General features: G+C 43.6%; 1 protein-coding gene across 4 annotated transcripts in view; it reads right to left on the bottom strand.

Moving 5' to 3' along the window:
• Window positions 1-204: 204 nt before the first annotated feature.
• The window catches only part of Tgfbr1 (transforming growth factor beta receptor 1), a 65352-nt gene continuing 53514 nt past the window's right edge, over window positions 205-12042 (bottom strand). For 2 of the 4 annotated variants that reach the window (XM_070010594.1, XM_070010618.1), the window contains exons 10-11: window positions 11254-11334; window positions 2051-2348 (exon numbers count right to left, since the gene is read on the bottom strand). In XM_070010594.1, the coding sequence (XP_069866695.1) occupies window positions 11289-11334 (46 nt within the window). In that variant the 3' untranslated portion in view covers window positions 2051-2348; window positions 11254-11288. Of the gene's footprint in view, window positions 221-2050; window positions 2372-11253; window positions 11335-12042 lie in introns of those variants that run through there. The other 2 variants (XM_070010612.1, XM_070010603.1) reach the window with 2 other exon arrangements.

The raw sequence follows: 12042 nt of genomic DNA, 5'->3' as shown, positions 1-12042 counted from the left end.
ATGGTTCAAAGCCAGCCCAGGCAGGAAAGTCCCTGAGACTCTTATCTCCAATAAACTACTAGAAAACCAGAAGTGGCTCTGTGGTTCAAGTGGTAGAGCACTCACCTTGAGCTGAAGAGCACAGGGTAAGCACCTAGGCCCAGAGTTCAAGCCCCAAAAACAACTTACCATGGAATGGATGTGGGGAGGTCATCTTTAGATGGTGGGTCATGAACAAAACCTAGAGGAAACAAAAAGAACATGTCTCCAGAATTTACTCAAGCCTTGAAGTTTGATGTGGATTCCTTCAGTGCATACAAGGTATATTCCAGCTGAGTTTAGCTGGCTCCAAGGGCACCAAAGACCCCAGAGAGATTAGAGCCATTCTCTAAAGCTGAGGGCCCCTCCCCTCAACTCACAGTCCTGTCAGCAGGTGCTGCAGCCTGGCAGGAGCTAATGAAATGTTTACTAGAAAGATCAGCTTGTCAAGGGGAGCCTGGGCAGATGGCAATTGATCCTTTACACATCTGACATCTGTCCCATCTGTAACAGAGATGGGGTGGGTGTTCTCTGACCCAGAACTCAGGGACACCATGGTCCCGAGGAAAAGACCTTTGCAATGTGAGAGGGGCTCTTAGGCCTATGGTCTGCGCAGAGTGGCCTCTGAGTCACTGGAATCTCTCACCTCTGCTCTCCCATGGGATCAAGGCAAGAGCATAGGAAATGTGAGACTTGAGTTTGAATCCTGCTTTAACCAGTCAGATGGTGCTTAAGGATAGAGATCAGTTCTGAGGAATTCATCGTGAGGTGATGTTATCACTGTGAAAGTATCATGCATTTAAACTAAGATGGATATGAACTCACTAGGCCACATAATCCCAGGAAATCACTGTCCTGTATTTGATCTGTCACTGGCTGAAATGTCATCCATGATGCCTGACTGTACTTGTGAACAAGGATGTTGTAATACTCAGCTTTCCCTAGCTATACAATGGGCATAAGAGCACCTCATGGAAATGTTACACTATTTAGGAAAAGGATATTAAGATGGGTGCTGGTGGCTACGCCTATAATCCTAGTTACTCAGGAGGCTGAGATCTGAGGTTCGTGGTTTGAAGCCAGCCCATATAGGAAAATCTGTGACATTCTTATCTCCAATTATTCACCAAAAGAGAAAAAAAAGTCAAAAGTGGAGCTGTGGCTTAAGTGGTAGAAGATTAGTCTTGAGCTAAATAGTACAAGGACAGTGCCAGACCCTGAGTTCAAGCCCTAGTGACAGCACAAAAATGTCAAATATTATCAGCAGTATGCTTATTTTATTTTATTTTGTCCATCAACGGGCTTGAACTCAGGGTCTCCATGCTGTCCCTGAGCTCTTTCGCTCAAGGTTAATACTCTACACCATGTTGAGCCACAGCACCACTTCTGTTTTTTTTTCTGAGTAGTTTATTGGAGATAAGAGTCTCATGGACTTCCTGCCCAGGCTGGCTTTGAACATCGATCCTCAGCTCTCAGCCTCCTGAGTAACTAGAATTATAGGTGTGAGCCACTGGCGCCTGGCCTCCTTGTAATTTTTAAAAGAAAACTGAGACTGAGATTAGGACCTTCATACTACTCCAGGTATTTCCCAGTATGTCACACTGGCATGGTATGGAGGACTCTACAGAATCTGATCAAGAAGCCAATGCTATGCCAGTCAATGGGGTGACGATTTAAAAACCAGGTTTAAGCCAGGTGGCTTAATGACTTGATGCTGGTGGCTCATGACTGTAATCCTAGCTATGCAGAAGGCTGAGATCTGAGGATCACACAGTAAACCCATCCCAGTCAAGAAAATCCATGAGACTTTTATCACCAATTAATCACCAAGTGGTACACACACACACACACACACACACACACACACACACACACACACACACACTGTAGAAAAGAAAAAAAAACAAACAAGCACACAAAACCCCCAGGTTTATCAGGATCACTCTGCCGGCAAGAAGTATGCCTAGAACTTGACACAGCCAAACTCATGGCAGTGGGGAGTCTTACTGGAGGTCAATGTGTGGGGCTTGAAGTTAACTGACAAATTGGACATGAGTTGGAGCAGGGCTGAGATACTTTCATTGATGTGGCAAACCTGGAGGGAAAGCAGAACCAGGGGAAGGTGATGAGCTTGCCTGGAACACAGTGAGTAGAAGATGCTTCAAGACTCCCAGGTGAGATGCTTTCTAATGCTCAGGAGTCAGGTCAGAACTCAGAAAGGAGATGTGAGCATCATCATGGTGACTGTGGTCTAGTTGTCTTGATGGCCTTTTCAACTAGCTGGTAATGGAAGCCACTGAGTGGATGAGAAGGAACTCAGCACAGACATCCTGAGAGGAAAAGAAAGAAACGTCTGCAAACACAAGAAGGGCATTAGGAAGTCATGTGAGAGTTAGTTTCAGGAAGAAGGGAGGAAAGGAGGGAGGATAATACTAAAAACAACAACAACAAAACCTAGACTATGTTCCTGGGTGTCATGACAAGGAAGTTCCCCATGACCAGGGCAGTCAGAAGGTAGGTGATGGGGATTTGAGAGTGGGAGGGTGGTAACAAGAGGCAATAGTATAATGTCTACTTGAGGGAAGGAGAGAAAGTGATGGCCACTGCTTCATCTTTGGAAGTTTGTTTTAGTTTGTTGTTTTGTTTGAGATGGGAGTCTTGCTACATAGTTCTGACTGGCCTCTGATTTAGGGGTTCAAGTGATCATCCCATCTCCACTTCTCCAGTAGCTGGTAGGGGCAGGTGGGCCACAGCACCCGGCTAGTTGTGCTGTCTTGAATGGGAGTCACTGGTGCAGAGAGGACCTGAGACACTAAAGGAGAGAGAGAAGGAACAATGCTCTGAGGAGGCTCAGGGCCCAAGAGAGGGACTCAGGCTACCTCTATCACTAGCTGAAGGGTGGCAGGCCTTCCACAGAGCAAGTGGAGTTCCAGAGGGAGGAAGGAGGACAGCCAAGCTTCCTACATAGAGAGAGGAGAGGAGAGGTGGTGTAAGAGAATGGAAGCTGAGAAAGAACCAGCCAGGGGCAGATGGCTGGAGGACGAGCTAGACATTGGACCATGAATGTGCACAGGAAAGGAAGAGCTGGGTTGAAGTGATGCCCAGGATATAGTGGGCAGGCCTTGTGGGTGAAGGAGATGGGTCAAGGCTGACAAGTAAGAGTAAGGAAGACAGGAAGGCATGTCTTCCAGGACTCTCTAGACTGGAGTGTAGCTGCCAATTCAATGTACAGGTTGGAAGGGAAGATGGGAGCTAATTTGAAGACCCTTGCAGAACAGATCCTTTTCCTCCCCCCATCCCTCAACCCCCATCCCATCTCAAAGGCCTCTTGAGCTTCACTCCGCTTCATGACAGCTGGTAAAACTGGTTGGCCTCGTGCACCATGGAACTTGTGTGCACATGGCCATAGCAAAGCAAGAACCAGGTCAGGGAGGCCACTGCTAGTATGGAACCCTTGACCCTATGCCACTATCTTCCTTTGCGTCTGCTCCTGTTTCTCCATCTAAGCAATAGAAGATGATCTCCTGGAATCCCTTAGGCCCCTGACTGCGGGGGAGAGCAAGGGGGGCGGGTGCATTCTTCAAAGGGAAGTTTTATTGATGAGTGGGGCTTTTTTTCCCTCCTCTCTCCAGTCATCTGAGTTGTTAGCAAGGTGCTCTGGAAGGCGGCTGGAGTGCACAGCTGAGCTCAGAAACCCAGACACAGAGATAGCTCTCTAAACAAGATCTGAATGGAAATGTTCTCTTGTTAATTAATGGCTGCTTTTGAGATTATTAAGTTAGACTGTTAGGTGTGTGGCCTTTCTTTTGACTGCCCTTCCAATTAACAGGCACTCTGCTTGGTAAATGTTAATTTTGAGTAATTGGGTGTGCAAAAGAGGGTATGGGGCGGTAACAATACTGCCTCTACCTTGGGTTAATTGCTGGTAAGTGTGGTTGAGGCAGCCCCAGTCCGGATGATTAATGGCCTTGGCGTACCAGCTGGCACCCCTGAGGACAGCAGAGCCTGCACGTGTTTAACCCTTCAGTGATCAGAACAAGGACTGAGAAAAATCCCAGTGGTGCTTTCTGGGTTCGTAAGTGAAAGCTTTTGTGGGTACACCCCCTATAGAACTGAGGGGTCATTTCCTACCAGTCTGTTAGGAAAGCCAGCTCTCAATCAAGGGGACATTAGCTCAAACTGCTTCATCCCATCAACAGAGGGAAAATTTAATTGGATTCTGAGATAGTATCACCTTGGGAAATAAGGAAAACCAGGGACAGGCAAACTTGGCTTTCTACAAAGGAAAAGGAGCCATAGGAAAGCCCCTGTAGAGCAGCAATTTGAGCTCTGATGGCTCCTGATGCCTTTCAGGCCAACCTGAGTGGACCCCTCACCACTTCCTCCTTTTTAGAAAGGGCAGAAGTTCAAAGGGACACTGTCCAACCTCCAGGACCTTACCTCACAGAGCAGGCCAGGGTCCTAAACACAGCATGGAACTGTGGCAGCAGGGAGAGGAGAGGAAGGCCAGGGGCCCAGGCACAATGCTTCCTTTCCTGAGCAGCACGACGGCTGGGTTATAGAAATAGGTCCCCTGGGAATCCACCTAGATCCCCCCTATCCCCCCCCCACACACACATACACATGCCAATCCCTGTCACTCTGTCATCCAAAGATCCCAGAAAGGTTCACTCACAAATAAGTCAACTGGAACTCCTCACAGAGGGGTTATTCTCTATGGCTGGGACCATTCTGCCACTCATTTTTTTATAAAGGAAAAGGAAAATGAGTCCCCAGTAGAACATGTTCCAGTAGAGAGGGAGGAGAACCATTCAGCTGCAGAGTTTGGGGGTTTGAGGATATATAGCCTGTCAGCATAAAGAAGACAGAGCCTGACCTCTTTAAGAAATAGCTGTTTATTGCAGCCTTATTTCTGTAAAGGCAAAGGGTCTATAGGTATGCATGTGCATTTATGTATGTATGCATGCATTCATTTGTGGGTGCGTGTGCTGAATGAGTTATACATGAACTATTCCTGGATGGATCCAGCAACGTGTTCACATGGTTGCATCCAGGAAAGAGAGTTGGGACTACTGTATTAGAGCTGAGACTACTGTATAAGTTAAGACCACACAGGCTGTTATGAGAAGTGACCTCCCAAATACAAGACTTCAAGAAGATGGCAAACTGGGCAATGGTGGCTCATGCCTGTAATCCTAGCTACTCAAGAGCTGAGATCTGAGGATTGCAATTTGAAGTCAGCCTGGGCAGAAAAGTCTGTGAGACTCTTATTTCCAAAAAACCACTCAGAAAATGCTGGAAGTAGTACTGTGGCTCAAGTGGTAGAGCACTAACCTTGAGCACAAAGAGGCTCAAGGACAGTGCCCAGGCCCTGAGTTCAAGCCCCAGGACTGGGAGAAGGAGGAGGGGGAGGAGGAGGAGGAAGAAGAGGAGGAGGAAGGCATTTCCCTCCTCTCTCACTAAACAAGGCAGGAATAATGGTGACAAGTGCCAGGGCCCAGGTTCCACTTTGTTGCTCTGCATCCATACAGAATTTGTGTTGTCCTCTGCCTACATGAGGATGGTTCACCTCCATATCCCCAGCCCAACTAGTCGGGGAGGAGGGTAAAGAAAGGACAAGGCATAGCCACACCTCTAGGGGAGTCTCTGAAGCATGAAACACAGTGCTTCTACTTACCTACCACTGGCCACATCTTAACCACATGGACAAACCTAAGAAGGTCCTCCTTATCTGAGCAGTTTGGGAGCCCAAGTAAGCTTTGGATCTTTATTTCTAAAGGAAGAAGAGCTGCACAAATATAAGAGTGCAGGTGCTAGAGGCTCACACCTATAATCCTAGCTACTCAGGAGGCTAAAGTCTGAGGACTATTGTTCAAAGCCAGTCCAGATAGAAAAGCCCACAAGACTCTTAGTTTCAATAAACCATCAAAAAAGCCAGAAGTGGAGCTGTGGCTCAAATGGTATAGTGCTAGCCTTGATCATACGTGCTCAAGGACAGCACTCAGGACCTGAGTTCAAGCCACAGGATCAGCACCAAAAAAAAAAAAAAAAGTACAATGAGTCACCTTTACATAGAATAGGATAAAAAGTATGCTTCATTTTGTGTACCTTTCTTATGCCCTTTGAACCACATGAATTAAGGAAAAGGTTGTTAGCAAAATACATTAGAAGTCACAAGTTAAACACACTCATCCACTTTTCCACTATACCATGGACCTACAAGAATAAAATAAAAGGGATTATTGAAAGAATGAAATCATATGAGGGCTAGCAAACAAGACAGAAAATCTATTGAGAAAAGTACTGGAAGCTAGAAAGCACACAAGGAAGAACACAGGAAAACTACAGCTCCAAACACAAGGATTATGAGCTTTCTTCTTCGAGGGGAGTAGCAAAGCAACTCTACACTCAAGAGAATGCCAGAGCAGTCCACAGGGACACCACCATCACAGCAACCGACCTGCATCACAGTCTACATATCCACAACCAACAAAGAGCAACTAGCAGTAGAAATCTTGTAGCTTGGGATATTAGGACTTCAGAATTATTATTATTGTTATTATTTATTATTACTATTATTATTGTGTCAGTCCAGGGCCTGGATGCTATCCCTGAGCTTTTTTTTGCTCAAGGCTAGTGCTCTACTACTTGAACCATAGCTCTAATTCCAGCTTTTTAGAGGTTAGTTAAAGATAAGGGTCAGACTTTACGCTCATTCTGGCTTCCAACTGTGATACTCAGATCTTAGCCTCCTGAGTAGCTAAAATTAGAGGCATTAACCACTAGCACCCAGCTCAGAATTATTCTTTAAAAAAAAATAAAAGTAAGAGAGCAAGAGAAGGGGTGACACTGTCCAAAAAGAATTCTTATTACCTGACTTATGTAACAGTAACTTCTCTGTATATCACCTTTATAGTAACAATTTTTAAAAATCTCTTTTTAAAAGTGGGTGATTTATCTAGGAAAGGATCCTAGAATGGGTGTTAGAACTTAAGAGAAAAGCAGATCAAGACTTTGGGTGTTCAAAATCTCCACACCAGTCATGTCCAGCAAGTTAGGGGTAGGAGGGATGAGGAAAACTTATCCCCAGTGAGAAAACACAGCAGAGTGCTCAAGCCCTGCTTACATTTGCAAGTGTGGGCATCCCGAGGATGCTGTTTGCAAGCTGGAGCCACACCTGCTAACATGGCCCATGACTTTGAACTTGGAGCTAGTCTGCCTTTCAGGAGGGGCTTCTTAGGAAACAAGCCACACCAGATCCTCATTGAAGCCTTCATTTATGAAAGTACACAGACACCCTATAGGTTACCACACATTTGAGGAAAATTGACAGTATAAAGAGCTGAACAAAGAAACAAAAACAGAATAAGCCATTACTGAAGAAAAGCAGACAGCAGAAAATATTTTTTTTAAATCAAGTGTCTTTGGAGAGATTTGAGAGAACGTGAGAGATACCTGCCATTAAGAAAAAAGAAAAAGCTTTAGAAGACATAATTTCTAGAAATTTAAAAGGAGGCTTACAAACTTTTAAATCCAAGAAACAGAATGAATAAAGGAATGGTAAGACGGTGAAGTAGACCCATTATCTGGACGTCGTCGAAGATATCTCTGAGAACATATGGAAGAGACAAAATGGGAAACACGGAAGCAAAGCCAGGGGGTGGAGAAAAGACACACGAGGACAACATCTATCAATGCAACAGGAGTTTTAGAAGGATGGAACAAGTCGGAGGCAAAGGAAAATCAAAGATATGACAGAAAAACTTCCAAGTCTGGAAAAAACACAAGTCTTCAGATTTTAAGAGCCTAACAGATACTGAACAGGACAAATGGAAATAAGACCCATACCTAGATAAATACTCATGGTAGAAACTTCAGAAACCTAAGAACAATGAGAAAGTCTTAGAAGCTTCCAGAAAGAAAGAAAAAAGGGTCATCTGAGAAGGAGAATCAGACTAGCATAAGACTTCTTATCAGAAATTCTCTAAAACCATGCCTTTAGAATGCCAAAGGAATATGAATTTGGGGCCTAAAATATGTTTGAATATGAATTTGCCAGCCATCAGCTATGCGAGAAAATTTTGTCATGTGTGCACTCAAACTTACAAATTACTCCAAGAAGTACTTGGGAAAAATAGAAGGCATAAAAGAATGAAATTTCAAGAAAATGAGATTAGGGACTGGAGTTACACTCAGTGGCAGAGCATTGGCCCAGTATGGACAAGGCACTGGTTTCATCCCCAGTATCACAAAGCAAAACAAAGAGGCAAAATACGAGATTAAAAACAAAGAAAAAAATGTGAAGGACGTAAAACTGAAAAGACAGCTGTGTGCCAAGGGTTAAATAGTTGGAATTTTCCTCTTCCTCTGCACAGCTGATCACAGTTTCCTGTAGGAACTATGTTTATGTAAACACAGTATGGTGAATGCTATTTTTATTGGGGTTGAAGTATTCAGATGTCTACAGTTCTAGAACAGAATGTAAATGTTATAAACCCTGTAAGAAAGAAGAAGGAAGAACCTACATATAGATGTGGAAGTCATACATAGTGGAAAAAAGCAGATGTAGGCTGCAGAATAATAGAAACAATGTGACCCCATAGATGTGTGTGGATCTGGATGTGTGTGTGTGTGTGTGTGTGTATAATAGTATATAATTCGCATCTAAAATATACATATTTTTTCATTTTTCATTTTTACTTACTAAATTTAATGACATTTCATAAGCATGTAGAATGTAATTAACATACTTTCAATACTAGAATATTAAAGATTTATTCAATTTTTAGTCTGCCTAAGGGACTTATTACTCTTGGCCATGGCCAAGAAACGAAACACTCAAATTGAATCAAAAGAACACATTTTAGGGATCTCTCCTTCTGAAGCTGTATTAATTCAAACAAAACCAAAACCAAGAGAGAGTGAGGGAAGGGGTGACACTGTCCAAAAAGAAATGTATTCATTACCTGACTTATGTACCTGTAACCCGTTTGTATATCAACTTTATAATAACAATTTTAAAGAAAACAAACCTTTCACAGACAAAAAACCAATGAAAGAGCAACACTGCCACCTATTGAAAATGATTTGGAAAATAAGTAAATTGGAAATAAGCGAATATTGAAATAAGTAAATTGAAAATAAGTAAATTGTTTTTAAAAATCTTTTACTTTTAGCACAATATCTTTTTAATTTTTTTAACACATTACCTTTTGAAGGGTTGCCTATCACTAGAAGCATAGCTCACTGGACTGTATAATAAATCAGGGTTCACAGAGAGAAGCTAGGGAAACGGCGGTCACAGTGTAAGAAGTAGATGTTGTTCCCCCTAATAAAGAACCCACCCAAGGGTGGCAAATCTCTAACCAGGCCACAGTAAGGCAAAGGCTTGGAGCCAGGCACCCAGAAGGACACAGGGAGAAGGGAAGCAAGAGTAACATCTTGCTCTGCCAGAATTTTTTTTTTCTTTTTTGGAGAGGGTACTGGGACTTGAATTCAGGGCCTAAGCACTGTCCTGCAGCCTCTTCACCTAACGCTGGTGCTCTACCACTTGAGCCACAGCCCTCCTTCTGGCTTTTTGGTGGTTAATCTTTGATTAACCAAGTCTTATGGACTTTCCTGCCCAGGCTGGCTTCAAGACACTCTCCTAAGATCTCGGACTCCTGTGTAGCTAGGATTACAGGTGTGAGCCACCAGTGCCTGGCTCTTTAGTTTTTTTGTTTTGTTTTGTTTTTGTAAGGTCTCCTATTTTCTCCAGGGGCCAACCCTGGACATTAGTCTGTTAACCTATGGCTACTCTCACAGCTGGAATTACAGACATGTATTTCCACACCAGCTTTTTTTGCCAGACTTTTTTTTTTTTTGTCAGAGGTTGGCTTTGAACTGTGATACTCCTGATCTCCACCTCCACAGTAGCTGAGATTACCGGCACGAGTCAATGTGCCTAGCCCTTCACTGTCTTAATGTGGGCTTTTTAATTTGTAATTATTTACAGGAATGATTGTGAAGCTGTGAAAAAAATATTAGTAACCTCTAATTTTAAAAACAGTATAAAAAGGTTTTCTAGTATGTGTGTTGTGGGTTGTCTGTGGTGGTCTTAATAAGTGATTTTTATCTCACCCAAAAGTAAAATAAAAAATTAGCTGGGTACTGATGGCTCACACCTATAATCCTAGCTATTAAGAATGCTGATATCTGAGAATCATGATTCAAAGCCAGCCCAGGCAGTGAAGTCTGTGAGACTCTTATCTCCAATAAACCACCAGAAAGTGGTGCTGTGGCTCAACGGGTAGAGCGTTAGCCTTGAGCTGAAGAGCTGAGGGACAGCGCCCCTTGACCAACAAAAAGTAAGTAAATTTAAAAATGAGATAAAAAAATTAAGGTTGAAAATATGAACATCTCAGTATGACCAAAACAGGCTTTATTTACTTACTGATTTTAGAAAAGAAACATAGAGTAAAATATATGTCAGAATCACCGAATAGGAGAACTGGAAAGACTCCAAAATCATCTGGTTCAAAAAGGCCCTGAGATGGGATGAGGTCTAGGATAACTGAAGTAAGAATTCTAGGGTGAGAGGGGAGGAAGACAATGTAAGAAAAGAGATGCGAAGAGATGAATAGTACGGGCAGGATTTGTTAGATAAGCAGTGCTCAAAAAAACACTCTTTCACTTGAAATAACACAAAATGTCCCAAATTTCGATCTTACTAAAAGGTGTGGAGTTCTGACTAAGCAGGAGACCATGTTTTGTTGTTGTTGTTGTTGTTTTTTGGGTCCGGTCGTGGGGCCTGAACTCTGGGCCTGGGCACTGTCCCTCAGCTCTTCAGCTCAAGGCTAGCGCTCTACCACTTGAGCCACAGCACCACATCTGGCTTTTTCTGCTTATATGGTGCTGAGGAATCGAGCCCAGGGCCTCAGGCATGCAAGGCAAGCACTCTACCACTGAGCCACCTTCCCAGCCCCCAAGAGACCATGTTTTAAAAAGTAACATCACATGAGAAAAATGCAAATCAGTAAAAGGACAATGGAAGTAAATGATGAATAAAATATACTAGCAAGGGAAGGTGAAAGAATGGTAGGTCAGGATGGAAAGACACCAAAACTAAACCTACCAACTAAACTCACAAAAAGCCTTGCATGAAAGCTGGGGTTCCTGCCTTTGGGGGCCCCCCAGAGTGGAAGACTGCCCCTGTAAATAGCCACCTCCATAGCTGCCGGGTCACATCGTACTTACTCAGTTAGGACTCCTGTAACCGGGTGCCTGTTCAATCAGTACGCTTTTCTCCAGGCATGTCCTGAGATTAAGTCCTGGGCCCTAGGCAGGAGAGTCACAGAAATAAGTCAAAAATGTTACTTGGGGGATTTTTCACATCCAGCTACAACAGGCAGCCTCAGATCCACAGAATGCAATACTATCATAGCAACAGGGACTTAGAGGGGAGTGTGTGTATGAAAAGATGTAGCATCAATAACAAAGTGTGTTGGGGAACCCTTCTGAGAAGACCTAGAGTACCCCAAATAGGCCTTGCCAGGTTCCCTAAGAAAATAAGTGTCCAACTGTCTAGCAGAGATGGTGGCCAACTAACCACCAATCCTGTTTTGTTCATTCTGGGGTTAGGTATTTGGGAAGGGAATGTGTGAAAACAACTTGCTTCCTTCAAGGAGTAAGGAGAGTAAAAATATTAAATCCCTATGGGGGTCCACAGGGGAATATAAATGAAGTTAGTGGGTCAAATGATTTGGAAAATACTAAGAATTGTCTTCATTAGACATTCCTGTACCTTCCCGGGACAGTCTGAAAACATCTCATGGCCATTTTTAAAACTGGATTGCTTGCTTGTCCTTCTGATCTGTAACTTTTTTTTTTTTTTTTTTTGTCGGTCGTGGGCTTGAACTCTGGGCCTGGGCACTGTCCCTCAGCTCTTCAGCTCAAGGCGAGCACTCTACTGCTTGAGCCACAGTGCCACTTCCGGTTTTCTGGTGGTTTATTGGAGATAGGAGTCTCACGGTCTCTCCTGCCTGG

This window comes from Dipodomys merriami, unplaced genomic scaffold, assembly GCF_024711535.1.
Source record: "Dipodomys merriami isolate MVZ:Mamm:240054 unplaced genomic scaffold, mDipMer1.0.p SCAF_11, whole genome shotgun sequence".
Taxonomy (NCBI): Eukaryota; Metazoa; Chordata; class Mammalia; order Rodentia; family Heteromyidae; genus Dipodomys; species Dipodomys merriami.
Note: the sequence above shows the minus strand (reverse complement) of the source record. Positions and strands in the feature narration are given on the sequence as shown.